Below are 27855 nucleotides of genomic sequence, written 5' to 3'. Positions count from 1 at the left end.
CTGCGCCGGAGCGAAGGCCAAGCTGTCAGAGCACGCCCCGCGCTCCCCTCACCTCGTTGCAGGCCGGCCCCAGGGAGCGCGCGGGGTCGCAGCCGCACTGCTCGCAGCCGGCGCCGCTGGCGAGCCTCCACGTGTGGGGAGCGCAGCGGTCGCACGTCTGCCCCACCACGTTGGGGAGGCACCGGCACTGCCCCGTGGCCCCCTCGCACCGGCAGCTCTCCGAGCCCTCGCAGTCCTCCTGGACGGTGCCCAGGACGTTGCAGACGCACTCTGTGAGGGAAAGAGCACGGCACCTCGATGTCAGACTGCCCACGTGTTACCAGACAGCCTGGAGTTAGCATTTAGTTTATTCCCCAAGTCCCCAGAGGTGCAAGCAGATGCTGGCACATCCCAGTACCCATGGCCAGGCCTGGCTGACACTCACCCAGCACTGCACAAGAGCCCTTCTCGTGTTCCAGGCTGGCCACCACTACAGCTTCAGCTCCAGCACCGAGGAGGTGACAGGAGCCCCTCGTTCAAGCAGCCCAGCCTTCCCTGTCTTCTCCTTTCCTCCCTCTGTACACAACCAAAGCCCTAGCCTGCCCAGCTCCTGTCAGCCAGCTATGGTGGTAGATCCGCTTGGAGTGGCTGATGGCATGCCGTGCAGAGCAGGGCTCTGCTCGCCCACTCAGCGACCCATCTGCCCTGCTGGGCTGCATCTGGTGCCGAGGGAGAGGAGGCTCTGCCTCCCCACTGCCCAGTTCGGCTCCCCACCACGGCCCTTGCTCCCGCTGTCCAGCCACATCTGCAGGGACACTGGTGTAAACAAATACCAAACCCTCACCCTGCCGCCCCCATCACTGGAGAAGAGGTAAACAAAGACAGCTAACAAGAGGGCAAGAAACCCTCCTCCCGCATCCCTTCAGCACACGTAGAAGTTGTCCCTGCTCCCCTGTCAAATGTAAAGGACTCCCCTCCAGGCCAGGAGCCCCACTCAGCTGCAGGGCAGCTGCACACAACTCCAGCTGGAGGTAAGGAGGTTCCCCCTCCACCCCAAATGCTCTCAGGTAAATTGAAGAGCTCCTGACATGGCTGGCGGAGGGGTTGTGACGGTGTCTCCCACTCACTTCTGCAGTCCTGCTGCAGGGCGCTCCCATAGTAGCCCTGTCTGCAGAGGTGGCAGCTTTCGCCCTCCGTGTGATACAGACACTTCACGCACGTTCCTGTCTTCTTGTCGCAGGCCTCCGGGTCAGTGGTGTCGATGTTGTTGTTGCACTGGCACGGCTGGCAGGCGCCGCCAACCTCGTCGGGGCTCCCAAAGAAGCCAGACGCACATTCATCACATCGACTGCCTGTTTGAACAAACAGGCACGGTGGGAATTACCGTCACGGCTCGCTAGCGTGCAGCCCCGTAAACGGCAAGACTGAGGCAAGACAATAAAGGCCATTAATGGGGGGAGTGTTAATTGGATCATGCTCAAACCAACAGAGGCAGCGCTTGGTGAGACTGCGGCAGCTTGGTGCAGCACAGATGCTACCACTTGGGGCAGCAAGGCATGGTGCTGCAGCCCAGCTGCCAGCACGCTTGCCCCCAGTTCCACTGCTGTGCTGTCCACCTCTGCCGACCACTGGTCATCCCTCACCATGCTGCTGGGGATGAGGTTCACGGCAGTGCCAGCAGGGCCTGCACAAGCCGCTCTGCCCTGGTACCTTCCAAGTGCTGCCAACCTCCAGCAGCAACATTGACACTGGTGCTGTGGTCACATCCAACAACCCATATGAACACGCCCCTTCTCACCAGGGGGTTTAACCCAACCAGCCCCCCTCCACGCACCCACCAAGTACCTATGTATCCCACGCTACAGACACACACGACTTGCAGTGTGACTGGATCCTGGTAACAGCCGCTGGCAAACTGGCGTCCGCTCTCGGGGCCATCAGGGCAAGGGCAGGGGCGGCAGTGGTCGCCTGATCCCAGGACAGGGTCTCCATAGTAGCCAGCCTGGCACCTGCAAAATGGAATACACTGCATGCAGGGGACCAGAGACAAACAAGACAGCAGCCTTGCCATAACTACACTCAAGTTTTCAACCACTGTGAAGAACCAAAGGGCAGAATCATCCTTACGGCTCTCCCACGCCATGTACACTCTGAGCAGCTGTGCCCACAGAGGCAAATTTGGCTTACGCCAGTGTGAGAGCAGGAGAGCCAAGGCAGATGCCTCTCAGGAGGCTCGCAATGGAGAAAGCCCCTCTGAAGCCCTGGTGTCCTGCAACGTGCTCTTGGCCGCATGGGCAGGTGCTGCTGGGAGACACAAGGCTGCGGGCAGGGAAGAGGGGATCCCCACTCCCACCGTCCTCCATCAGCGCTGCTCTGGCTCCCAGGGTCCAAGGATTTTCCCCGTGGCTTCACACCCACCTGAGCACCAGTGCCGGAGGGGGACAGCTGCTGTGCCCATCCTGCTGCAGGGAAGGAGAGGGGCTGGGGAGGGGGCATGCACACCGTACCTCTCGCAGTTGTGCCCTGCCGTGTGGTCCCGGCAGCTGAGGCACTCCCCGGTGTAGGGGCTGCAGTCGTCGGCGTGGCCGTTGCAGTGGCAGGGCTGGCAGTTGGGGAAGCCCCAGAAGCCGGGCAGGCAGCGGTCGCACTGCCGCCCGTACACCCCGGGAAAGCAGTGGCACTGGCCCGTCTCCGCATCGCAGAAGGCGTTGTAAGAGCCTCGGACGTGGCACTCGCACGCTGCAAGGAGAGGGGGAGAGGGGCTGTGTTTCCATGGCAAGCCCTAAACGCACGGCACCACATCACAGCCCAGAGCCAAGGGTTTCACGTACGTCGGCATCCGCTCGGCCCGAACCCAAAGGTGCCAGGGGCACATCTGTCGCACTGTCTTCCGACAACATTGGGACGACACTGGCACTGTCCTCCGCTGGGGTCGCACACCGAACTCAGGGAGCCCTGGGGGTCACACTGGCACGCTGAGCAGAGAAAAGCATTGGGGGGGAGTGAGTATCATGGAGCAGAACATGAGCCACCCGCTCATCCCACGCACACACCTTCCCCGTGCAAACCACTCTGCCTGCAAGCGCCACCCAGCTTCCAGGTGCAGTTTGCCCTGCAAGTAGATGGTTACGCACATAACGCAGTCTCGTGTAATAGTGCAGAAATGCTGAATATGATGTTCTTGCAGACATCTGTCATGGGGGTTTTCACAACACTCCTGCTGTTTTCCAGACACCGGTATCTTTGGAAAGTTTCCCAAGCGCTGTTTGTGACCACATCTTCACCTGAGCCTCCCACTGTGAATATGTCCAGCGATTTGCAGTACGGCATGAGAACAAGCTACGAAACAATTTTACAATGACAAAGCGTCATCATTTATAAATAGCCTCCATCAAAATTGTGAAAATTCAGTATTATCCCACTTCCTATCATCCTCTTTCGGCCAAAAAGCAAACAACCAGATGAAATTTGGAAAGGAAATGACAGTATTTCTCTAGTTTTTGGTGGAATAGTTCTGGTATCTACCAACTTCTTACAAAAATTAATAAATTCTATCCATTCAAATGAAAAATGGCTGATGTTGACATTCACAACATACACGGCACATGTTAGCCTCCCCAAAGAAACTACAGGTTTCTGGAACTAGCTGCAGTCCTGTAAAATACAGCAAAAGCCTCTTAGCAGAAAAACAACCCATGTGCTTTGAAACTGTGCTGCTTTATATTATTCAGTTAAAATCTGGTTTCAGCCGTAAGCAACAACAATTGTAAAATATTACTTTGGATTCAGACATATGCATGCCAGAGGAGATGCAAACTTTCAGGCTTTTAAACACGCTTGTACCCCAGAGCACCCCAAAATAACTTCTGCTCACAGAGTCAATAAGCGTGTATGGGTTCTCTGTCTCTGTATCCACTGAGGAGTACTGGGGCAGCTCCAGGCGGATGGTGTAATTCAGCCCCTTCTCGAAGCAGACAGGCCGCGGGAGAACGACATATCTGGATGAGGAACAGGAAACAATTCTTACTTCAAATGTCCAGCACCATAAAGCATTTCAGGTGGCCCTATAAAGCCATCGAGATAACGGAAAGCAGCCAAGACCGGGCAGAACAAAAGCTACGATGTGAAAGAGGCAGCTTGGAGTCTTGTGCAAGTCAGAACCGGAAAAGCTTATCAGCAAGGTAAAGAGTCATACCAATGTTCACTCACAGGCTGTGCAAACACTTCCCCCCCTCTTTACTGAGAAAACAAAACAAATATGAAAACGAGAATAAACTTAAAAGCTTTGAGTCCACAGACACAATGCTAAACATGTTTTTATAACCCATTAGAAACTAAATTTCATCCATTTTCACAGAGACCACAGCGAACTGAAGATGTGATGTTACTCTGTTTCAATTTTATAAATGTTTTTTTTCTCTCCTTTTGGCCCATCCAGTTATACCAACCTGGAGCCGGGTGACAGCGAAACGACCTGATTATCATCATCAGGAACTGTGTTGCCACACCGGCTGCCCGTGGGAATCCTGCCTGGGCGCGAGACGCTGATCACAGCTTTTTCCCACTGATCCGGCAACTGGGGGAAAAAAAAAAAGGCTGATCAGCATCAAACAACGGTGGTATGCTCCCAGGAGCATCCAGAGCTCAGGCAGGAAAAGCATGCACACAGACGGGGTGGCCACTGCGCTTTGGGGAGGCTGCACCTCCAGCATCAATGGGGCATCTACTGGCTGCAGGTTTGGGCTGAAGCAAGACAAAGCAAGTGCTCCTGGGCATCCTCCAGCACGACAGCCTCCCTCCCTCCCAAAAAACCATGACTAGGTGTGGGTAGTCAGCAGCCCCATCTGCAGAATGGCATCAGCAGGGGGTTTGGTGACCTCCTCTCCCCCCAGCTCTGGGTACTGCACCTGAGTATTTCGCTGCAGTCAATTGTTGCCAAGCTTTAGGTAAGGAGCTGGCAGGATTTTTCTCTTTCCCTTCACCCTGTGAATTATCCACAGTCAAAATCAACTGCTTGCAAACTCTTCGCTGCAGGTGTTCAACATCCAAGACAGGCAATTTGTCTCGTAAGGCACGTAACAGCATTTCCACCCATTAGGATGCTATCTGGCTAATGCCAAATTTATATTCTAATCTGTCCTGATGGGACTTGTCACTTTTTAATTTGCTCATTAAACAGGTGCTGAAACAACACAATCATGAAAGAAACTGTAAAGCAAACAATACTAGTAATAGTCAACATCTTCTCGGATTTTCACACATCTCAAGACATTTAACTGAGCGTCCATCCTTGCCTTTGAGTCCTGATGACTCCTGGAAGCACCGGGCTGCAGTCAGTCACGCACCAGGACAGCCAGCGCCTGCCAGGAGGCAGCAAGGCCCCTATTCACAGACCTACCTGCGGCTCGTAGCGGACCAAAATATCATACTCCATGGAGTAGGGGATGTTGTCAATGTAGAATTCCAGGTATGCCCCCTCAGGCACCCTTACAAATCCTATGCCCGTCCACGACGGTGTGCGGTCTGGCGTGTACTGGCGCTCTATTATGTTTACTCCCTATGGAAACAGGGAACAGAGATTTTAATACTGATACATTAAATCTGTGAGCCCCAGGAGAGTGCATGAAGTGATGAGTTCTGCTGATGGATCCCTTCTGGATCGCAGCATCCATTTTTCACATCCCAGAGAACACGAATTCTCTTTTAAACCCATATACATGCACACCATTGCCCTTCTGCTTAACAACATACAAAAAGCAAGAAAGATAAAACAAAACAACACTGCAGAACTCTTCACCCATTTCTCTGTTGCAGTGGAGCATTAAATTTAAAAACTTGCTGTAACTAATCCCCCAGCTACGACATCTCATTCACCGTAAGGACGTTCACATCATACTTGTAGCAGCAGGATTTACTGCAGTGGCACATAACTGCTCTATTAACCACCCAAGCTGAGTGCTAATTACTTCCTGAGTACTCTGGGCTGCTCCAAACCAAACCACTGCTCAGGATAACATTTGAAAAGCAGATCACAGCCGCCATGAGTAGGGTGTCACTAAATAACAGAGATCCTAATCATCGATAGGTATTTAACAGCCAAATCAATACACTAGTCACTCCTTTCAGCCGGAGGTGCCACGTTTATATGCTACTCTTTATATGAAGCAAAGAAGAGGAAAAAGGCAACAGAAAATGCAAACGTGTGGTGCTCAAACTTCCCGTTTCAAATATATCTACATCCACGAATAGTTCTCTCCACAGAACAACATCCTGTGCATTCCTAAGGAAGCTGCTTCAGTAGAAAGGGATAAAATGTAAGGAAATGACTGTCTCTATACATATCACTTCAGGATGTCCCCTCATGTATTCTCACACTCTTTAAAGAGAGCCTGGCTATAAGTTACCCCCCTTTGGCTGTGCACAAAGGGTTGGAGCTCCCCAGAAAGGATGGCAGGTGGGATGTGAGTGAGAGCATGCAGCTGTGGGGAGCACGGGGGCTTGGCACTGCCTAAAAATCCCTGCAACTCTGTGCCACTTCATTTTGTCTTGTGCTAGCCCCCTATCTGGGAATTCAGAGTTTTATTCTGCCACCAGATTCGCGAGAAAGCTTTTCAACACTGGCATTTTTTTAAATGGTTTGTTCTGAAGTTTTCAAAAGGCAAACCAGTGGCACATCCCCTCACTCTTCTTGGTAAGGTGGGTTTTCACACTGGGCATCTCCATCCCTGAGCCTTGTCGAAGCCTTGGGTACCACCTCTCCAGTCAGGCAGACACAAATGCACCAAAACCCCCGTGCCAGATCACATGCCCTCTGCTACGACCCAACTTCTGCTCTTCACCATCTTCCCTCTCTGTAGTTATCTGAGAGCAAAAATGCTCTGCCTTGGCTGAAACTGCAAAGTGGCTGCATTTTGCCTGAAATAAATAAATTAGGACCAAGTGCCCTAATTGCAGGCAGACAAGGATCTGCTGCTTTAGAGAAACCATTATCTCATCTCCCAGCCTCCTTGCTGGAGGCAAAAATAATTGATCTGACCACCTAGCTGCTATTAGCAAGGCTGTGCGGTGGTGAACAGAAAGAGCCAGAGACCCTGATGTACCATGCCAGAGGGCAGAACAAGCTAGAGGCAACTTCACTTACAAAACCAGTTTTTTGCACAATCAACAATGGTTTTAGTCATTAATAAAAGAAATGCTACTGATGTACAGAAACTCTAAAGCTGTGGCAATTGTGCTTAAATACAGGCTTTGTTCCCTCCCGGTTTCAGTGGCACCAAAGAGAAGAGCCAGTGTGGGTGTCCCACCACTCTTGAGATAAGAGGGGAAGGAGAAGTGGGTGCGGTGGGTACATAAGCAGTGGGGTACAGAGAGGGATGCTGACAGGAAACTAACCATACAGTCGTGATCAAAGACACAGGTTTAAAGAGGAAAATGTCAGCTTGACCCCCGAATTACTACATTATTTATCAATACCAAGATTGAAGGGCTACAGGTTGACTGTTTTCTGATACAATTCAGTTTTGTGTTCTCCACGTTTTAACTGCAAATCTCTCAGGGTATAAATCAGATGCTTCCAACACCCACACGGTGAAACAACTTTCCCACAGCTATCCAGACATACCAGCCCACTAAAACTGCTACTCACGGGACCCAAGCTGGCTTCCTCCGCCTCATAGATGTAATGATCGAGTGAAATGAAGTAATAGCCAGGCTCCACCTGGCTGCACTGACGTCCAAACATGTGGGGCCGGCATTCGCATTGGCCAGATTCACTCGAGCAGCTAAAATGGAAGAGCAATGGATTTACAACACATCTTGGCTATGCCCAGACAGCTAGAGCTATCTTCCACTTTGACCTTTTAAGTGACAGAGGAGGAGAAGTGCTTCTGGACACAGCTGCATCTAGACATGGGATGTTCTCAGGCTCTGCAGCTGGACCACCTGCACCGCTAAAACGGCAGCATGGCCCTGGGCGCAGTCTCGGCTCAACCCAACTATCTTTCTCCCAAACAACAACTAGGCATAGGCTGGGAGTGAGCACAGGCCAGGGAACATTTCCAGTAGGCAGTCTGCATGTAGTTTCCTCTGTTTGGAAGGCAAGAGGATTTCATGCTGCGGATGCAGGTGGTTCCCCAGGGCCAGGCAGCAGTCCCGGGAGAGCTTCACTTGCTACCACAGATGCATCCAAGAGGCATGTCTGTCCTGCAAGCCGAGGGCAGCCTTCGGCTCCAGGCTTGCAGGCCACGCAAGCAGCGTATCTGCTTGTATGGGCTCAGGCAAAGCAAGAACGTACGTGATCCTGCATGCCCTGGGACGTCGAGCTGCTCTTGTATGGTGGAAAGCACATCCCAAAGGTCACCCACCAGCAGCTACACACAGAGGAAAACCATACCTAGCTGCTCTAAAATAGGATAGACACAGCCAAAGACGTGGGACAGAGTCATCACTGGGGAATGCAGAAAGTCTGTCCAGGGTGACATGTAGCAGCTCTGCTTCCTTCATAACGAGCCATTTTCTTTTCTCAATACAGCTCTATCCCCAGACTGCCTTTTGGTGGTTTTACTGTCTCTAGAGAGTCTGCACCACATTATGAAGAACCCTTGGGCAGGTTGTATTTTCACATACACCCAGTCACAGTTTTTCATAGGAAGGTTTATTGGTCCACCAAAATATGCTCCTTTCTTTAAATTTGAGTGGAATTTAGAAACATTTTCTAAAGCCAAACCCCTCTGGCTTCCATGGAAAATCTCCAGGCTTCTCAAGCCCCCATGCTAAGAGCAATTTTTAACTGAAACCATTTTTGAAATTGCAGAGATTCACTTAGAAGTTCTCTTTGAGATACCAGAAATGCCCTAGCTGCCCTAGAAGGGGAGCTAGGAAGTCTCCCCTCCAGGGATGGCGATGACTCCACCACCTGGGTTACAGAGTGGGGATGAATTTTGGGAGGTGCGGCTGCCCCAGGCACTGCATCCCACACCCTGAATGCGAGCCAGGAGGCGGCAATTCAGCAGCTGAGAAGAGGAGCCTCAGGGAAAGCGAAGCTCCCCCTTCCCACTGATGTTGAAGCCGGAAGCTGAAGTTGGGCTTCGCGGCTCTCCTGCACCCAGAGGAAAGCACAGCTGCTCCCTGCCCACGCCAGGACGTCGCATGTCCCCTCCCTACGTGGTTTTGCAATCGCTGGGCTCAGTGCATGGGAAATAGGCTGCAAAGCCTTGCTGGGCCACGGCTGAGCTGTACCCCAAACCCCCTGGAAGCGGCTGCACTGGGGGAGCCATTATGAGCTGTGCAATGTAACTGATCTGTGCACAGGGAACAAGCACGGAGGAGTAAATAATCACTAACAACCACACCGCTGTCTGCCAAGGAGTAATCATTCATTCAGGAGTAGAGGGGAGAGACGGTATGTGGGACATTCCCACAGTGATCCCACCCCACGCAGCACCCCTGGGGCAACACAGCAGTACCGTGCAGTTAGCACGCTTCCCCCAGCACTGGTGGACAGACAGACAGGCTGGCCAAACGGCAAATTAGGGAGCAAACCGAGAATCAGCCTGATGGCTCATGTCACTGCCTGATTCCTGCTTTGATCCTGTGAAAGCAAAGCTTTGACACAGACCATACCCCAGGTTATGGCCAAGGCAGAGCTCAACCCATGGCTGGCTCCTATGCTGGCTGACCAAAGGCAGCTACACTAAAAACATTTTTACGTGTTCTCCTGCAGCAGTGGCACAAATGGGGGCTGATCAGCACAGATGCCTCTGTCACCCCTTGCTGCAATCAAGACCTGCCACTTTCTGGAGGAGAAAAGACAGTCCCAAACATCCTCCTCCAGAGCACATTGAGCCCTGGACGCCATGGTTGCCACTGAAGCAAAACTCAGTGGGATGTATGATTACAGGAGAGTAACGAGGCTGAGACTCACTTGTTGTTCAGCGCTCCTCCCTGGTCGCAGTCACATGGCCGACATCCATCCATGTCATTGCTCAGGCCCCAGTGCTCAGGCTGCAGGAGGAAACATCACCAGCACTGTAGCCCAGTGCCGATTTAACCCCATCTACCCCAAAGGCACGTTTTGAAATGCTCAGCCCAAGCTACCGCAGACTGCCCCACAATCCATGAATCCTGCTCTTCTGGTGTGGGTCTACCCTCACAACCACCAACACAACTTCCCCACCTGCTCTCCTCCACCTTGTTGACCAACTCACAGTCTTGAGAAAAAACCCACATCTTTCCACCTATCTTTTAAAGCAAGATTCAGGAGGACCCAAGCTCAGAGGTCTCACTCCTACTGCACCATTTTCACCAGTTTGAGCTCCTGACCCATGAAGGGCTTGGAAAACTACAGCCCAGTACGTCATACTGCAGCAGAGAGCCGTTCATGGGGCTTTATGCAGGGCACTGCCCTTGCAGTGCTGCTACTCTGCAACTTGCTTGTTGGACAGACAGACAGACTTGTTTAGCTTTTCCATGTAGCTCACTGTTAGATAAGACAGCCTGTCAGTGTTTATACAAACACATCCAGTTATCTGACAGTGTGTTTCTATAACACTCCAGCACACATAAACACTATATGGAAATATATGCTATAAAATAATCCCTGCCTAAATAATGGCCTGTATAGAAAGATTTTTTTTTGGGGAACACTGCTTCTCTGACCATTTTGTCTTTCACTCCAGTGAGGGCTCCACCAGAACTGCCCCAGATCTCTCATTTTTGCAGAGCAACCACTACAGGTATCCTAATGTCTCACTCCTTACAGCCCCAGGAATTAATCTGGATGCTCTTGTCTGCCTTGACGTGCCTCCCAGCTCCCCATAACAGAGCGTGCTTCACGGCTCCTGACATCTCAAGGTGCCCGCTCCAGCCTGAACGCCATGCACCCACTCACAGGCAGTCAGAGACGGCGGCCAGCACCTTGCTCCCTGCTTTCCGCACACCAGCCTCTCTCACACCAGCGGCTCCTAATTTATTTTACGGTAAGCTACTTACCAGGCAGCGATTGCACTGCTTTCCTGTCACCAGGCGCTTACAATAGCAGTTTCCTGTCTCCGAATCACAAGGATTCCCCCCGGGATGGGTACCCAGAGGATTACACGCACAAGCTAGATTGGGAAATACAAACAGGCAGGTCAAAACACAGGATTTGAGTTACATTTTAGAAGTAACCAACTTAAATATTTACATTAAAGCCTCCCTCGAATCCCCCAGGACAGAGATTAATTGCACACTTTGCCCACCATCCATCCCAGTAAAACTTCCCTGGCTTAGTGATTTATAATCAGAAACCAGTAAGGAGGATTCTGCTATTTCCATTGAATACACTACAAGGATCAGCTGGGGAACTGAGTTTTAAGGATGGGTGGACTCCAAGCTACAGCAAATCTACAAGAATGTTTTTCCTTTAGCAAAAACATGAAACAAAGGGAAAAAAAAACCACCCCACAAACCAACTTCTCCCAGCTCTAATAGCTCCTGAAAGAGCTTTTGATCACGCATAAAGGAACATATGTTTTTACTCACACTGACAACCCGCTGGGTCATCGGCACTCAGGCCGTAGAAACCTTCTTTGCAGAGGTCACACCGCTCTCCTTCGACAAATAATTTACAACGGCACTGTCCGGCAATGAGGCCAGTGGAGAAATCGGTGTAGCGATCGCAGATGCCGCCATTTTGGGAGCCAGCTGGGTCACAGTTGCAAGCTAAGAAGGAAGGATTGTGCATGTTTTATTAACCGCTACAAAAGAAAAGGCTGAGTCTCCCACCTAATTATTTGAACTCAGCTGCTGTGTGTAGACAGTGTATCACTCCTGCAGGTATTAGACATGACATGGCTTGAACATGTAATGACCAGGTAAGTTTCCAGATTCTCAAAGAGAAAACAACCCAGTCAGGCTTGCTCAAGACCTCCAAAACAACCACCTTCCCTCAAAGATCTTTATTTGGGAGCATGGCACTGGCCAAGAGAAGCCCAGTAAATCCTAAATTCTCCAGGGAAAGCCCTGGGGAGCCACAGCTGGCATACCACGGCCATTCCTACCCTGAAGGAGCTGGGCTGCACTTACGCTCACAGACGTCGGGGTCCCGCAGATCTCTCTCCGGGTGCTGGAAGTAGAAGGGCTTGCACTGCTCGCAGTTGCGTCCTACCGTGTTGTGCTGGCAGTCGTCACACACTCCCCCACTGGTATTCCCTGTCGTCATGTACACAGCCATGTCAAAGTGGCACTGGCTGGAGTGGCCATTGCAGTTGCACTCTGTAACAAAGACAGAAAGCAAAGTAAGAGTCTGGTCCCAGAGGAGATGCAAGTCTGCAGAAAAGACATGCCAACGTCAACCAAAGAACATGCAGGACTTTATATACTGTTACAAATTCCCAAGTAACAGCATGTAACGCTCACACTGGTTCTGCGTTTTACTCAAACTCACTTTTGCATGCGTTACTATTGCGGCCTTCAGCAGGTCGCCAGGGTAAGTCATGGTAGAAGTCCAAACACTGTTCACAGTTCAACCCTTTGGTATTGTGTCTGCACATGCAGTGCCCATGGACCTGTCATCAAAAAAAAAGAAGAAAAAAAAAAAAAAAGGAATATAGTTGGTTACAAAAGAAGAAGGGAAAAAACCCCCATGCTTCAATTAATGCAAAATATAGCTAGTACTTAATGGATATACTTTTGGAGTCTTTAATGCATGCAGCTGCACGTAGGAAGACATAAAGGGCCACAGGAGTGTCCTTTACCTAACAAGGTAAGAATGGCCTCATTCAAATTTGTCTTTCTTTCCTTACTGGAACTAATGTCTGAATAAACGCTTTCAGACATGAACAAGGAGAGCATAGTTCCACCTCAGTAATCACAAAAGCCTCTTAGACCTAAAAGTTAGCTGTTTATTAGCTGTTAATTAGCTATTAACATGCATCTAGTTATACCTGCACATCAGGAGCCCAATGCTTTCTTTCCAGCCCTACCTTGGTTCTCAAAGCAAAAACAGACAATTTGGATGGGTTTTATCCATCAACCCCAGACTTTGCCTTCAACATGTACAGAACAAGCACTAAGCAGACCAACAGCGACTGTGTGAGAACAGACGACAGGGACTACCAGCACTGGAGCCCTGACTGTAAAGGCAAAGCCAGCCTTGTTGCTGCTGGGGTTGAGACATTCACTGAAAGCGCAAGGCAACAGAGCACACCTGCTCGCCAGCATCCTGCAGCCCCTGGGACAACCCACACAATCTCCCCGTGTGCCTCCACATTTTCATACAGTTAATAACTCACTCATTAACAGGGGTGCCATTACTGCTCGGCAGGCAAAAATCATGGGGAAAAACAGAGTCCAGAAGGGATGTGGCACTTGTGCAGCAGTGTACAGCACAGGCAGCACGATTTTCCTTCAGAGCCTGCTGTTAATCAGGGCTACAGCCTCCACTTCTCAGCTGATAATGACTGATACAAACGCAGGTCATGTTTGATTCACAAAGGCATTTCATCCTTTGATGCCTCTATTCACTTCAGTTTTAGGATAAGTCTACCCACACACCCCTCTCTGGCCCCATAGGGCTACACTCCCTTTCTGCATTCCTGCCTTTTAATTTCATCAGCTATTTAACATAATTAGAAAAGGAATGCTAAAACAATTTTCACCTAATCTGAGCTCTCTGTGCCTGATTAACACCAATAATGACAGATATGTTTGCTGAGGAGAAACAGTTTTAACCGTTTTCTTGTTTGAAAATTAATGGAGGAGAGTGGGGGACAGAGTCTCACCTTTAAATTTGTGTTTAAATCACTTGAAAGAGCCACAGCTTTATGCCGAAAAGTATGAATATTTACCATTCCTTCCACTTCTTCGTTAAAGCCATCCACTGGTGCACACTCGCTGGCATGTCCGTAGCAGAAACAGTTCCCACGAACCACCATGTCGTAGATGGCATAGTAGTACTTCTCTCTGATCTCCATCCTAGAGTCCAAGAGATTATCTCCCAGCGTGTGCAGCTTGATGAATTTGACTCTCAAGTTTGTGATCTTTAAAAGGTCTGCAGGGGACACCAGAAAAAACAACAACCAAACCCCGTTTTGGAATTATTTGCCAGATATTGTTTTGGATGGGAGAAAGCCAGGAGTGACTTCCCAAGCACACTTCTATGGGCAGATTAGATCAGGTTTCATTTAGCACTTATATACTACACATCACATCACTCCAAAAAAATTACATTACATTACTTCAGGTTGATCACTGTATAAGATATTTTAAGCTTAATCAAAAATACTAGTATATTTAATTGTAGACATACACAGGCACAAACACAAATATTAATGGCATGCACAACAGTACCACCAAAAAGACACTGGTCCTTTGGGGCTTTAAAATGCAAGACAGACAAGGACCTGATATTAAGGAACCACTGGTAAGCAGATCAGGAGCTTTAAGAGTTACGAACCTTTCGGAAAAAATCTTAGTTGGAAACAAGACACGAATAATTCTTCGTTCTTACATGCCCAACTTTCCTAGCAAATATAATTGGTCACATTTTGCTGGAAGAAGCAACGCCCCATCACTGACCAAATACAAAGGAGAAGTTCTCGAGGGATAATCCATGCGAAGACAATACTGCAGTAATTAATTCAGTCTACATGTTCACTTTGATACTATGAATCCCGTGTAATTTCTTACAGCCTTGAAACTAGACTTGAAAAAGTACTTCAAGCCCATGAAAGCAGAGTTTCTCCTTTAAAATGTTGGTTAAAAAAACATTCAACGGATGTAGCAACTAGCAGACACTCTTCTATTTCAGATATTTTCTTCTGCTCCAGTTAGCTTTACGCTGAAGGACATGAACCGAAACTGAGAATGCATATTAAATCGGAGGTCAAGTTCAAGGCCAAGCACCGCAGTACGCTACTCAGGCCAAACGCCCCACGAGGTTTCTCTCTGAGCCACGCTCAGCAACAGATCTCTCTACCTTCGCATTCCTGGATTGTCATGACTGTACACGAACGCTACAGCAATTTGTGTTTAATGACTGCATCTGTACGGTCCAGCCACGCAGTGCTACCAAGGCCAATTGTTCCAAAGGTCATTGACTCTGATGTTCTAAAAAATAAAACATGATCCCCTTGATTTAGCTAGAAAGGTAAAATAATAAAAGTACCTTGGTAGTTCTGGTTTTTTGCTTTCTGAATACTGTACAATTATGTGATCACGTTCCAAGATTTCTCTTGGCGACTGCATGTACTTTGGGAAAAGGGGGTCTTTAATGAAAATAAATCCCATATCAACTAAGAAAAGGACCAGCTACAACGATGCATGTAAGAGCAATCACTTGAGTTGGCAACACTGATCATTATCTCCCAGTCCATCACTGTCCGTGTCAGGAAAAGAAGCCATACCACAAATGTATTCATATGACTTCAAAACAATTACCTGGGCTAATGCATGGCTTTATTTGTGGCTTACTGTTTTTTGGAAGCAAGTACGTACAGCAACGCTTTCAAATGAACCTGGAAGGTAACTGCATACATACTTTGAATCTTGGGACTGTACGGATCTTCAATTCGAAAAGCAGGATCTAAAACACGATATATCACCTGGAGGAAAGACAGTACAACAAAAGATTCAGCTTTAAAACTAAGAGAAACTGAATTTGTATTGAACAAGTCTATTCAATAAACATATTGGAAAAAACCCTCTGACCTCTCCCTCCGTTGAAGGTTCAATGTCGGAGTAACGCGAGTCACAAATGATATCATCCACTTTCTTCATGGGTCCAGTTGAAATACCAGGAAATGAGCTCTCACAGTCATATGCAAAATACCTATATACTTGCCATGTTTTTCCAAAATCAGATGATCTTTCTATCAACATTGCAGCAGGACGGAATGTCTAATAGTAAGAAAACCAAATCAGATTTTATTCAGTTAATTATTACTTGCGTTTACATCGAGCACTTTTAAGAGAGCAATCCACATGTCTGGATTTTAATCTCTCGCCCTGCACTGACTATTTATTTGGAAATACTGGAAATATTTTTCTGTTGATATCCCACTTTCTGCTCAGAGTCAGATCTTTGAAATCACACACATCAAACCACAGACTACCCGTCTTTAAAAAGATGGCACTCAGCGGCAAAGCACTTAAACATGTTTACAATAAATATGCAAACTTGTAAGTTTTTTGGATTCCAAATCCTTTCTCAAAACTGGGGGTTAAAGCAGAGCTTTAGGGTAACAAAAGGACTTTTTCCAGTCCTCTGTGCTCCATTAAGAAAACCTTCTTCTTTAAGGAGATTGAGAGGTTCAGCTTCACCCACTCTTGCTGCATTTGACTCTCCCAGTCCCCAGTGACCCTCCTGCAGCTGGCCTTGCCCAGACTCCAGCAGGCTGCATTCACTTCACACAAATGACTGTCCTTCGTACCTACACGTATTCAACTCCAGAACAACTAGCTAATGAGATTTTAAAAAGATTTTTAATCTCTCTGACCTAAAAATCTCATGTGCCAATTTTTGCACTGCCTTTCAAAAAGCAGATATTAATTTAAGACCTGGCTTGCACCTACCAAGAAATGCCAACAGTCTCTTCATTAGTTCTACGTATTCAGAGGAGGCCCTTCCAGAGCCAAGCACAAAAGCATTTCAGTCACAGCTGGAAAGAAATTTTCTTTCCGCTTCCTGGCTGAAAATATCACCCAACTTACAAACTGGGATCTCACCCAACAAAAAATGTAGCAACCCAGAGGTAAGGCAGCTCAAGTGTCTATCACATAGAGTCAACAAATCATCATTAAAACTATCTTTCCCCACAGTCTTCCTCTTCACAGCCAGCCAAGCCCAGTGGCACCAGGGCACGATGGCCGCAGCACCCGCATCAGGTCAGGGGTCTCTCGGGGGTCCCTTGCTGCTGGGGTCCAGCAGAAACGACCACCTTCCACCTCAGCCACCACCTTGAGGCAGGGGAAGAAACCCAAGCTGACGCCACAGGAAAGAGGAACCAGCTCTCCTAGAAAGCTAACAGGTAAAAATTAAGCGATTAACTCGTCTACGTGCGAAGAGGAGGAATTTAGTGAAGAGCAGGGATTTAGCCCTGCAGGAACTGCAGCCCCTGAAACCTCAGCTGAAGGTTGCCACAAATGCTTGCCTGCAATGTAGGATGTACGGGACATAATCTGCTATTCCAAGACATCTGTTTGTAAAGAAACAAAGACACTTTGTGTACAGATGTTCCTTCTTCCTGAAGACCTTTCCATTTGCCAAAAGAAAACAGATACTACAGCCAATTTTTTTTCAAGAAGAAAAATTCTTGCTACTATATGATTTAGCTAATGACCTGCTAGAACACAACCACCAGAGAGAGACAGCAACACAAACTCCAGCTTCAGTATGACTCCTTCTGCAGCCTCACTGGAGTTCAAACACAACTCAAGCCACTAGTGACAACTCAGCCTTCCTGTGCGACTTCAGCCAGAGTTAACGGTTGGTAGCTCTAAAAAATCAGGCAAACCAGCTCAGACAAAGCCAAATCCCAAACATCAAATAGATGTGAAGGATTATGAAACCTCTTATTTCCTCATGTTTTAGGGTTCAGGGTAAGGCTGTGGCTTCCTTACCTTGAAGGTCATAATGAGATGAGTGAAATGAAATTCAGCCTCCAGGTTCAGCTGGATAGTCACATTTTCCAAACCTGCAGGGGCAGAGAAAAGAAGCTGTGCAGCAAACAAGGACCCCCGCCAGCCTCTATATCTAAATTTTGCCAAAGCTCTTCACTCCAGCGGCGCAGAGACTCTTTTTCTTTGCCACTTGGCTGTTATGAAAAAGGGGCGTGAAGGTTAGTGCATTACTGAGCAACAGTGGAGACACCAAGGACCTGCTGAAGCGTGTATCGCACAGGGGATTCCTGAGCATCATCTGCAGCAGACACGTCACGCCCGAAGCGCGAGCTTGCGCTGCCGTCACTGCAGACTGCGTAACACGGCCACCGTCGCTAGACGGAGGGTAAGGATGGGGACTGCTATGGGCCGGATCCCGGCACCAAAGCACCCAGTGGCTGGTACAACTGGGGATGCTGAGCCCAGACCTGTGCAGTGACCCCAGGCTGTCCTCACACACTGCAGCCTGTCTGGCAGCAACAGAGGCGCGAGCTTCTGCAGCCCTAACACCCCAAATGTCACTGGTGGCTGGTGGGAGCTGTTTTCCACCTTTCTTCACTCGCTCTGGACTCTCTTGTCCATCCAGATGCAGGAACATTTCCTTTACCACTTGGTTTTGAAATACGCCTAAAGCAACTATCACAGCTCTGCTATGCAATCATGAGGGCTAGGAAAATGGTGAGAAGGAAAAGGTTTTCCAAACTCTGCTGTATGACAACCTACAGTCAAGGACTCTACACAGAAAAGAATAAAAACAGTTACAAATATTATTTTCTTACGTGAAAAGACCTCTTAAAACAGCTGGATACTAATTATACTGTAGTTAGAAATAATTTTTAAAAAAAAAAAATCCAAGATTTACAGAGAGGAGAAAGCGTAAGAAATTAAAAAAATAAACCAATAAAGCACTTAATTTTCAACCAGTTGTAACATTATGGTCCCTTCTGCTGTACGCCTGAGTAGAAGAAAACATGAATTGGACAGAAAGAATCATTTGTTTTTTATTGTTGAAGGACATTTTCATGACCTTATGAGCTAAGAACTTTTCTGTCTGAATGCTGCCAAGCCTGTTGCAAAAAACATGAATTATCTGGAATGCTAGAAGAGAGCTGCTGGAGACAAGCGGCTTGCTAGGCTGGTCTAAATGGTTAAAAAGGATTTAGTGAAAACCCTTCTTTACTGGGCAGCGGAAGTGTTACAAATATTACCATTTTATTTTCATATACAGTAAGACAGCTACTGCGAATGCATTTGCAGAAATCCCATCCTGTCCAGCTGGCTTTAAGGCTCCAGGGTAGGACTGCTGTTTGAGAAACCTCGATGCCTTGTTTTGTGTATGAAGGCGTGCCAAACACATAACCATAAAAGGGGCAGAGGAAGGATTTTTTTTGAAAAAAAAAAAAAAAAGCCATCAAACTAACACGCGATTTTGGGGTTTTTTCAACTTGCTGGCTTGTTTCTGGTGTTCATTTTAGCATTTGGCTTACGGGTACAGGAATTCAGGGAGGCCAGGAGGGAGAAGGCAGTTTGCAGGGTAAGAGATATCCCTGGGGTCGGGCAGGGAAACGGGAGGTCTGCAGGCAGGACGGCAGCCCCCGGCTCTGCGCCCAAACCTCCTCCCTCCACACCCTCCCTCCAGCCCAGCGTGGGGAAGCCCTGCGGTGCTTCCTTGGCAGCGCCGCCCCAGGATACTGGCTGCTGGAAGGCTCCTCCGCTCCCGCTGCCCAAACACGAGGGAGCTCTGGAGCCAGTGTGGGAAACTTTTCTCTTTAGGAAAGGATTCTTGCAAAGTGGTGGGATGGCTCTTTCCAACACTCCCAGAGGGGTGAGGGCGCTTCATTATGGATTAAGGACAGCTCCAGGGCACACAAAAGCAGCCAGTTTTACTCAGCCCTCCTCGAACAGCATGATCCTTCACACAGCAGTAATCACCAGGCCAGAGAGAACAGCAAACCTGCAGGTACCCTTAAACAAAGGAGGGGGAGCAGCTCCCAGCCCTGGAAATGGCTCCCGGGCAAACTCCTTACCATTTTCTGACTGCCACCAGAGCTTCAGGCGATTTGGAGCGAACGTGGTGACAACGTTTTCAATGCGGTGACTGTCAGGATTGAGAGTATCGTGGAAGGGATCCTTGGAGTCACATATGAAACATTTTTTGTCCTCCTGAAACAACAAAATAATCAGCATTACTGATTTTATCCGCGGGGCAATACTTGTTTCCTGCAGATAAGGGTATTTTCCATCCATATCACATTCCACTCATTTTGCCTGCAGGAGTCATCAAAGGTATTTTTTTTTGTTGAAATGATAAGTGTATTTACCTTTATGAATTAATGCAAATTGCCAAATGGAAAATATGCCAGGAATTCCATAAACTTTGTTTTTAGAAGTATGTTTTCTATCGAAATTGCAGCTTCAGGAAATCTCTTCCAGCATACATGTTCTCCAGCAGAAGTCAGAACCAAAGGCAGCATCTACAGAAAATCGCTGAATTGCTTCTGTACAGATGCACACGTGCAAAACTGCATGTTCAACAACTTGTGTGAAATAACGTTGGCTTTTGGAGATGCAAGTTCTCTGTATTAGGGATGCCTCCAGCGAGGCTCAGTGCAAGTCAAGGGGCAATCAGTGATTTAGTGACCGAGCCCTTTCAGCACAGGGTTAACTTTACTCTCAATCCAGCTTTTCAAGCTCCTACCTAAACCTTGCATCTTCACCTTGCAACCCCAAGCTATGCACATAAACCCAGTTTGTACACACTACAAGGCGTGCCCGTAAAAAAAGTTGGGTACAAGTCTGGCACACGCTGCTTGGGAAAGCCGGATGATTCTTCACCAGGAGGACAAAACCCCATCACGACTATTACTACAAGCACTGCTATTTTTGCATTGTCCTGGTGCCTAAAATCACCACTTTCCAATTTGGCAAGGCGGGATGCGAACTGAACCAAAAGGGAGGGTTCCTGCCCAAACCAATTCGCAGTCTGGCAGACTGGAGGGGGCAGAGGAGGGAGAGGAGCTCATCGCACTGCAGCGAGGGGGCCCCGGCACACCAGCAACTTGTCACTGTCAAAACCTACACAGGCATCATTCCTCCAGCGGGTTTATGGAGACAAATGCAGTGCTTTATCAGTCAAGAATGTGAGAGCTGGCAGGTCTGTGCCACATAGGCTTTCCATTTCACCAATTTTGGCTTCAGCGACCCTTCCCAGGCCCAGCGCTTCACCCCCTATGAGCCTGGAGACTCCTCCAGCAGACAGCACAGCAAGAGTAGGGGTCCCAGGGAAGATATCACCTCCTGCCCGCTCCAGGTTCCTCTCCCTCAGCACCACAGCCCCCTCCTCATGCCGCGACTTGCTCCTTCTCCCACCAAAACTGATTCCTAGAAGGCCCAATCCTGCAAAGCGCTCCATGTGGGCACGCCCCATGTTATTAAGAGGATACTCCGCACCTTTCAACAATTTCTTCAATACCATCTTACGGTTCAGAAGTAACCAGGGACATCCCAAATGCTGAACTGGCGCCGTGAGATCAGGAATAAGGGCACATGTGAACTTCTGAAGTGATGCTTTTTACTGCGGCACTTCAGCATTTTTTGAGAGAAGAAAACATAACAAAGTGACTTTGTTATTTTGTACTACCAGAGGTGCTAATGACACTAAAGTCAACCCTGACATACTCCAAAAATGTTCCAGCGATGCTAAACCCCCATATTCAATTAAGTATTAATTCTAGTAGACTGAGTAGTACAGTAAAACTAAAGGCGGGGGAAAGGATTTGGTAACTTCAGGGCACAAACGGGCCAAGTGCTACAGCACCTCAGGCAGGGCTCCTCCTGCTTCCCGTGGTTTTCCTTCCAAGTGCCAGAATCCGGCCCTATTGTCTCCGCAGTAAATTCGGCCGGAGATTATCCCCTTACTTTCAGTTCAACAGAGTTCCACTTATAACTGATATTTTATTCTTCGGCACCATCCCTTCCGTCTCAGAGATTTTAAGTCTGGTGAGCTGTTTCTGGCTTAAATAGAAACACGCTTTGTGTTTTCCACCAGATGTGCAGAGACAACCTTATTTGCATCCTTTCACTTGGAGACCATACAAATGTAATTGCATTACGGGAACAGTGGCCAAAACATTACCCGGGTCCTACAGACCACTCTCAGTCAGGAAGCTGTCTAGACGGCTCCGAGTAAGTCTGAAAATACAGCATTAATTGAACTTACCGCGGCACGTTCCTCCTTATTAACCTCGATCAGGAAAGGGGGGGCGGGAGCTGAAAGCCGCGAGCAGCTCCCCGGACCCGGGCTGCTCCGACGGGGCGGGGGGTCCGGCCCAGGGGCACGGGGCTGCCCCGCTGGCCACCACCGCCCGCATCTCCCGCCCGCGGGCAGCGGCTTGTCCCGCCGCGCCAGCCCGGCGGTGCCCGCGGCCGTGCGCCCCCGCCGCCGCCTCACCCCGGGCCGCCGCGGGACGCGATGCCCGGCCCCGCCGCCGGGGCCCGAGCCCTGCGGCCGGGGACGGGGGATGGTGCCCCGGGGGTGCTGCCCCCCGCGTCGAGGCGCTCACCTGGAGGTGGCTGACGATGCAGTAGGGCTCGGGCTGGCGGAGGCCGCAGGTGGAGGAGGCGGAGAGGCGGGCGGCGCGGCCGATGAGCAGGTCGCCGGTGGCGGGGTAGCAGCTCCCCTCGGCGCAGCCGTAGCTGTACTCGGGTTCCTGCGCCGCCGCGGACCACAGCGCTGCGCGGCCGCGGAGGGAGAGAAGGATGAGAGAGAGAAGCGGGAGCGCGGTCGGGCTGGGCGCCCTGAGCCGCCCCGGCGGGCGTTGCAGGGGCTCGCCCAGCCCGCCGTGCCCCGACGGCGGCCGGAGCGGGGCGGGAGTTACCGAGGCAGCAGCAGAGGTACAGCGGGAGGCGGCCCATGGCGGGCGGCGGGCACCGGCGGGACGGGACGGGACGCGACGGGGCTTCCCCCTCCACGCTGCCGCCGCCGCAAGCTGTTGCTCCGGCTGCTCCACGCAGGCGCCGCAACTCCCCGCGGCTCCCGGGGAGCGGCTCCGCGCCGCCGGGCGCCCCCCGGCCCTCCTCCTCCCCCGCCCCGCCGCCCCCGCGGGGCCGGGCCGCCCCACCCCACGTGGCCCCTCCTGCCCTAGGGCTCCCCGGCCCCGCCGCAGCGCCGGGCCCGGGGAAGGGAGCGGAGAGACGGCTGCCGTCGAGGAAGGGCGGCCCAGCCGCGGTGGGAGGCTGGGGGAGAGCGGCCCGGCGGTCGGCGGGTGGGGGGCAGGCACTCCCGGCCCGCTGCAACTGGGGAGCCCCGAGGGACCCCCCCAAGCTGTGCCTTCCCTTCTGCTCCCCAGCTTTGGGAGCGGGCTCTGGGCAGGGTGCAGCAATTGGGGGGGATCACCAATGGGGCGACCCCTCTCCCTGCCCGTGTCTGTGGGATACAATGAAGGGACGGGGGTTTTGACCCAATTAGGGATGGGGTTTTTGACCCAATCCTGCCTTCTGCCGGGGTGCTAGTGGGGCTGGGCACCTGGGAGGGATGGAGGGATGGGTGGGTGGAACGCACCAGGGGTTTGGCAACCGTCACGCATGACGGTCAACTGCCCCGCATCGCCCGGAGCTGTGGTGCCAACACAGGTGGCTCGGGAGTGCCGTTCCTGGGGGTGGTGGCCGTGCTGCCATTCATGGCTGGCTCCGGCCCTGGCGCGGGCAGAGAGCCCGTTTTCTCATTAGCTGGGGGCATGCGGTGCTGCTGCCTTCCCAGAGGTGCTGGGGCGGCTGCGCTGGGGCGGCTGCGCGGGGTGAATGGCTGTGCTGGAGCTGCCGCGGCGCTCCCGGCCTCCTGCTTCGGTGCCCTGGGTTCTGCTAGGGGACGTGGGGTCTTCGTTGGCTGGCAGCAGAGCCCCCTCGGCACCCAGGGACAAGGTTTACTGGTAAATAAATACCGAGGACTGGGTACGAAGGACAGACACATTGGAAGAGTGCAGCCCTGGCTGGGCGCAGGCTGGGACAGACGCCTGGGTTTATATACCCAAGTTTTGCCTGCACACGTGTAACACGTAAACTTGTATAAATCTTTACCAGGTACTGGTGTCCCTCAAGAACACTTTGCTGTTTGCAGTGCCAGAGTGGAAACACGCTGCCGTCTGTCCGTCCCAGCAAACCCTGCCGAGGTAGGTAAATATGTTCGTTCTCATTTTACAGATGGATAAGCAGAAACAGAGAGATACCAAGTGACTTGCCCTAAAGGTTAAACACCAGGTCTGAAACATAACCCAGGACTCCCAATTGAAGAACTCGTGGAGCTGTTTAATTAAAGATATCCAGGAAATTAAACCATTTTAAGCTGACAGGACAGGTATTGTAATTCTAAACCTCTTCTGCAATGTGGTCTTCTAAACCCACAAAACTAACTCAGTTTCACAATCCTGTCATGTAAATCACAGCACAGCTTTATTTTTTAAGCTTCAGTACAACAAACATTTTTGTCCCACTAACAGAAAATGCTTTTCTCTGCTGCGATTAAGAACTCCTCCAGTCTGTGGCAGACGGGCAGTGGCATCACTCCATGTGTGACTGTGCAGGGACAGAGTGTTTCGTTGCCACTGTTTCTTTTTCATATTTTTTCAATTTTTATTGACGTTTTCTCATCTTTTTTTTTTTTTTCTGTTTCATAGCCTTGTAGAAGTCTTGTTCTCCCCTAAACCTAAAAATGGGCTAAAGTTGCCCTCCAGAGCCGCTTGCTGCAGTGGTTAGGCTCCTTGGTGCCTTGCACAGACAGCGTGACAAAGCACTGCATTCCAGCCTGGGGGTGACCCTGCTGTGTGGCATCAGGAATAGAGCTGGAGTTGCAGCCATAGACCAGGGTGGCCACATCACCTGTCACCCATGTCACCTTTCAGACATAGCTGAAACCACTAGCATTCACTGTGTGGGTAGTTAGGTGCAGTGAACTTGTTTGTGTCCGTCCCTCTGCAGTGCTGGTGAGCAATAGTGAGCTGGAATATTTTAATTTGATTCTTCAAATGATAAAAATTGAGCTTTGTGTAGTGTCCTATGCTTGTGGTTGCTGAAGCAGCTTTACAGTCCTGGGGCGTCTGTGTGCCAGGTTGGAAATAATCTCAAAGAACCAAATTTCAGAATTTGACCTCAGTGGGACCCACTTGATCACCTGCTTCCTTACAACACTGCAGTGGTCAAATGCATGGCAAATAGAGCTGATGAGATAATTTTTTATTAACTATATCTTTGATTATATGTCAGTTTGGTTGTTTGCATTTTGATTGATGCCATTGAAGTCAAAATGCTGTACAGCAAGACACTGCTTTCTTTATTTTTTTTTTTCAAGAAACAGTTTTCTGAAGCCACTTCTGCCCACAGGAAAGACGGCCAGAGGGAACTAAAAATAGGTATTTTTGATCCAGATATCAGCATTTTCCCACAAATTAACTTTGCAAAAACAGTTTAAAAGTTTTTGTGCCACTTCCAGTGGGGAATGCTGCACAGTTGTAAACCTCAAGAGTCTGTCACGGGGTGGATTTGGTGTTCTGTAGCCGCTGGTCCCATCAGGTCTGCTCGCTTTTTGTGTCTGAGCATGCTTGGAGGAAGGCAGGGGAGGTTAGACTCCACGCTGACTTTCTTCTTCCTGTTTCCGTTTTTCTTCCAGCGATTTCTGTTTCCCCCCATAGATACATCTTCCCTCCAGGCCTGTTTAACTGCCTTGTGTTTACAGACTTCTCATCCTCGTGACTTGTCGAAAGCCATATGGCAACTCTCACAGCCAACAGTGGATTTTAGGAGGAAGTTCTCTTTCAACTTTCCGCTTGTGAATTCAGATTTTTAAAGCCATGAATGAAATAATTTTGGTTTATATTCGATTGAGAATTTCTGTCTAAGAGCTTCAATTTGCATGTTTCAGGTGCCGTGCAGCCGGGCTGCACTGAAACCTACAGGAAATCCTTTGTTACCTGGAGACCCACATGTGAGCAGTTGGGTGAATTGTGTGCTCCGAGTAAAACAGAGATGCCCGATTTCGTTATGGCAAAGTCAATCTAAATACACTCATCTGATTACAGCCTAGTAACTTGTAAAGAAGCCTTACACCTCACAGATTATTTTTTTAAAGTGCTAAAATTCAGAAAAAGCTAAACCGCTAATTTTGTGCATAGCTGCATTCAGGTTTCTTTGTTAGATTATATTAAAGTTAGAAATTGATTCCATCATTTTCACAGTAGAAGCTATTATATGGGTAATGCATGTTGCACATTGCCCTGCAGCACAGCTGGTTTGAGTTAGAGGAGTATCTCTGAAATCTCATCCGTGCTAGCAATTCCCACCCAAGCCCCACCCCCCCTCGGCTCATACAAATGCTACTTAGCTTTCCTAAACACGGAGTGCTAACTATGGAGGGTTTGTCTCCCTTGGATCGAAGCAATGCTTGCTTTTAGATAAGGATTGTGCTTCTGGCATGAGGGTGGGTAAGTACTAAGAGCCCTGTATTCCTGCAGAGCATTCCTCATTTTACAGATGTGGTCTGGGCTGCACCTGAGCTCTGAAGCAGCACTGGGCCCCTCACCCCAGCTGAATGAGCCCATGATGGATGCTCACTGTGGGACAGTCCAGTCGGGAATGACACAAGTGATTTTAACTGAGGGAAAGCTGCCGTTAGTCTGTTCAGCATCCTGCAAGAATATGTATATACCAAGGGTGGGAATTTGAAACTGAGGCATAGCTCCCTTCACTCTTTTTAAAACTCTAGCCCTCCTATAGCATTTGCTTAGGCCCAGTCTCTTTCTTTATACCAAAAAAAAAAAAAGGAATATAAACTAAAATTTAGGACAATTTCTGTATTCTTTATGGCTAGAAGAAACTACGGAGTGAACCCTCACTTCTGTGAAGTGCTGCATGCGAGAGAAGAGCTGGAGAAACTTTTTCAACATTTGTGGCCCTTTAGACTCACTGCTTAAACCCAAGAGCTGGAGTTACTCTCTAGTTGTTGGCTGCATTACTGAAAAATGTGGCAAAGTCCTTATAAGCATAAGAAAAGTAAGCATTGCAGAAGGGGCACTGACAAAGCAATGATTTCGAAGCTGTTTTCGGCATTAAGCATCTGTGCACTGCCATCCAGTGGGCACTGGGGAATTGGCTCCCTGTTGCCCACTTCTAATGGCCCAGTGCTGCACGGAGGTACTGCCTATCGTTGTGCATTTTCAGTGAACGCAGGGGGACCCCCACATGGTCAAGGGTTCCTAGTGTCCCCCTGCTCTGTCTCAGTGAAGAGATGGGGATGGGGGAGTGATGGTACCGTGGGGGTGCCGCCGGCTGTCAGCAGGGATGGCTACAGAAGCCTGCAGGCCTTCACCTGCCACCATCCCAGTCTGTGCAGCCCTGTGCGGGGCTGTGGCACAGCCACAGGTTGTCGAAGGGTTCAGCAGAAGACACAGAGTGGTAAGAGTCTTGTCTTTGAGGCAGTTACCTGCAGCTCTCTGAGCAATCTTTCTTTTGGGTTTCCAACCCCCTACAGCCAGAAGCCCTAGGCTGTGCACAGGCGCGTATTATAGAGCTCCCTCAAAGACTACATCCAAATTACTTAATCAGCTGGTTTATTAAAACTATTTCAGTATAAACTCAACTGGATAAAAAAAAAAAACCAAGAGAAAATTACATTATTCACTGTGCCAAAATACTACAGGCACCTTCAGATGTATTTACAGGGGACAGCCCTCTGTGCTGGGAAGCTCAGGAGGTGGTGAGCACAGAGACTTCAGTTGCATTTTACCTGGTGGTCTGTTTAGACCCTAACTTTTGCATGTTGCATACTTGCTTTCCTGCTCCATTATTTCATTTTTAATGGCTATCACTTGTTCCTCTAGTTGTCTCAGTTGCTCTGCCTTGTCTTGTTTGGTTTGATTCAGGTCCTGAAGCTTCTTCTCCAAATCTGAAAGAGTAGAGACATGCAATGATGCTCATATTTGTTGTGTAAGTAAAAACCAGGGATTAACAGCATTTCTTTTCCCAGCAGTTTTACAGCCAGTAAGCCCATTTCAAATGGGGAATGTTATATATGCAACTGGAGGAAAAAGTCTGGCTCCCGGATAGCAAGAGAAACGTGACAGCCTTAAAGAAATTTTCTCAGCATGTGCTTTTGTCCGTCAGCTAGGATGCGGCAGGACACAGAGCTCTTAAAGGAGTTGGTTTAAATGGAAACACTCAGAGGAACAGTGTGTCCACCGATGTGTGTAAAGC

At 49.5% G+C, this 27855-nt stretch overlaps 2 protein-coding genes across 3 annotated transcripts in view; both read right to left on the bottom strand.

Annotated features, from left to right (window-relative positions):
- LAMB1 (laminin subunit beta 1) overlaps positions 1 to 22530 on the bottom strand; it is a 43461-nt gene extending 20931 nt beyond the window's left edge. The window contains exons 1-22 of the mRNA XM_086474009.1: positions 22494 to 22530; positions 22179 to 22348; positions 19644 to 19779; positions 17578 to 17651; positions 15667 to 15855; positions 15497 to 15560; positions 13806 to 14008; positions 12404 to 12524; positions 12043 to 12231; positions 11500 to 11679; positions 10969 to 11081; positions 9902 to 9981; positions 7625 to 7760; positions 5378 to 5536; positions 4428 to 4555; positions 3854 to 3977; positions 3114 to 3318; positions 2811 to 2954; positions 2487 to 2718; positions 1825 to 1988; positions 1107 to 1331; positions 53 to 270 (exon numbers count right to left, since the gene is read on the bottom strand). Of these exons, the coding sequence (XP_086330135.1) occupies positions 53 to 270; positions 1107 to 1331; positions 1825 to 1988; positions 2487 to 2718; positions 2811 to 2954; positions 3114 to 3318; positions 3854 to 3977; positions 4428 to 4555; positions 5378 to 5536; positions 7625 to 7760; positions 9902 to 9981; positions 10969 to 11081; positions 11500 to 11679; positions 12043 to 12231; positions 12404 to 12524; positions 13806 to 14008; positions 15497 to 15560; positions 15667 to 15855; positions 17578 to 17651; positions 19644 to 19779; positions 22179 to 22348; positions 22494 to 22530 (3291 nt within the window). The remainder of the gene's footprint in view (positions 1 to 52; positions 271 to 1106; positions 1332 to 1824; positions 1989 to 2486; positions 2719 to 2810; positions 2955 to 3113; positions 3319 to 3853; positions 3978 to 4427; positions 4556 to 5377; positions 5537 to 7624; positions 7761 to 9901; positions 9982 to 10968; positions 11082 to 11499; positions 11680 to 12042; positions 12232 to 12403; positions 12525 to 13805; positions 14009 to 15496; positions 15561 to 15666; positions 15856 to 17577; positions 17652 to 19643; positions 19780 to 22178; positions 22349 to 22493) is intronic.
- A 4877-nt stretch (positions 22531 to 27407) lies between these two features.
- LAMB4 (laminin subunit beta 4) overlaps positions 27408 to 27855 on the bottom strand; it is a 43925-nt gene continuing 43477 nt past the window's right edge. For both annotated transcript variants that reach the window (XM_086473990.1, XM_086473998.1), the window contains exon 34: positions 27408 to 27547. In XM_086473990.1, coding sequence (XP_086330116.1) covers positions 27408 to 27547 — 140 coding nt within the window. The remainder of the gene's footprint in view (positions 27548 to 27855) is intronic.

This window comes from Leptosomus discolor, chromosome 1, assembly GCF_034619465.1.
Source record: "Leptosomus discolor isolate bLepDis1 chromosome 1, bLepDis1.hap2, whole genome shotgun sequence".
NCBI lineage: Eukaryota > Metazoa > Chordata > Aves > Leptosomiformes > Leptosomidae > Leptosomus > Leptosomus discolor.
This window is presented reverse-complemented; position numbering and strand designations above follow the sequence as displayed.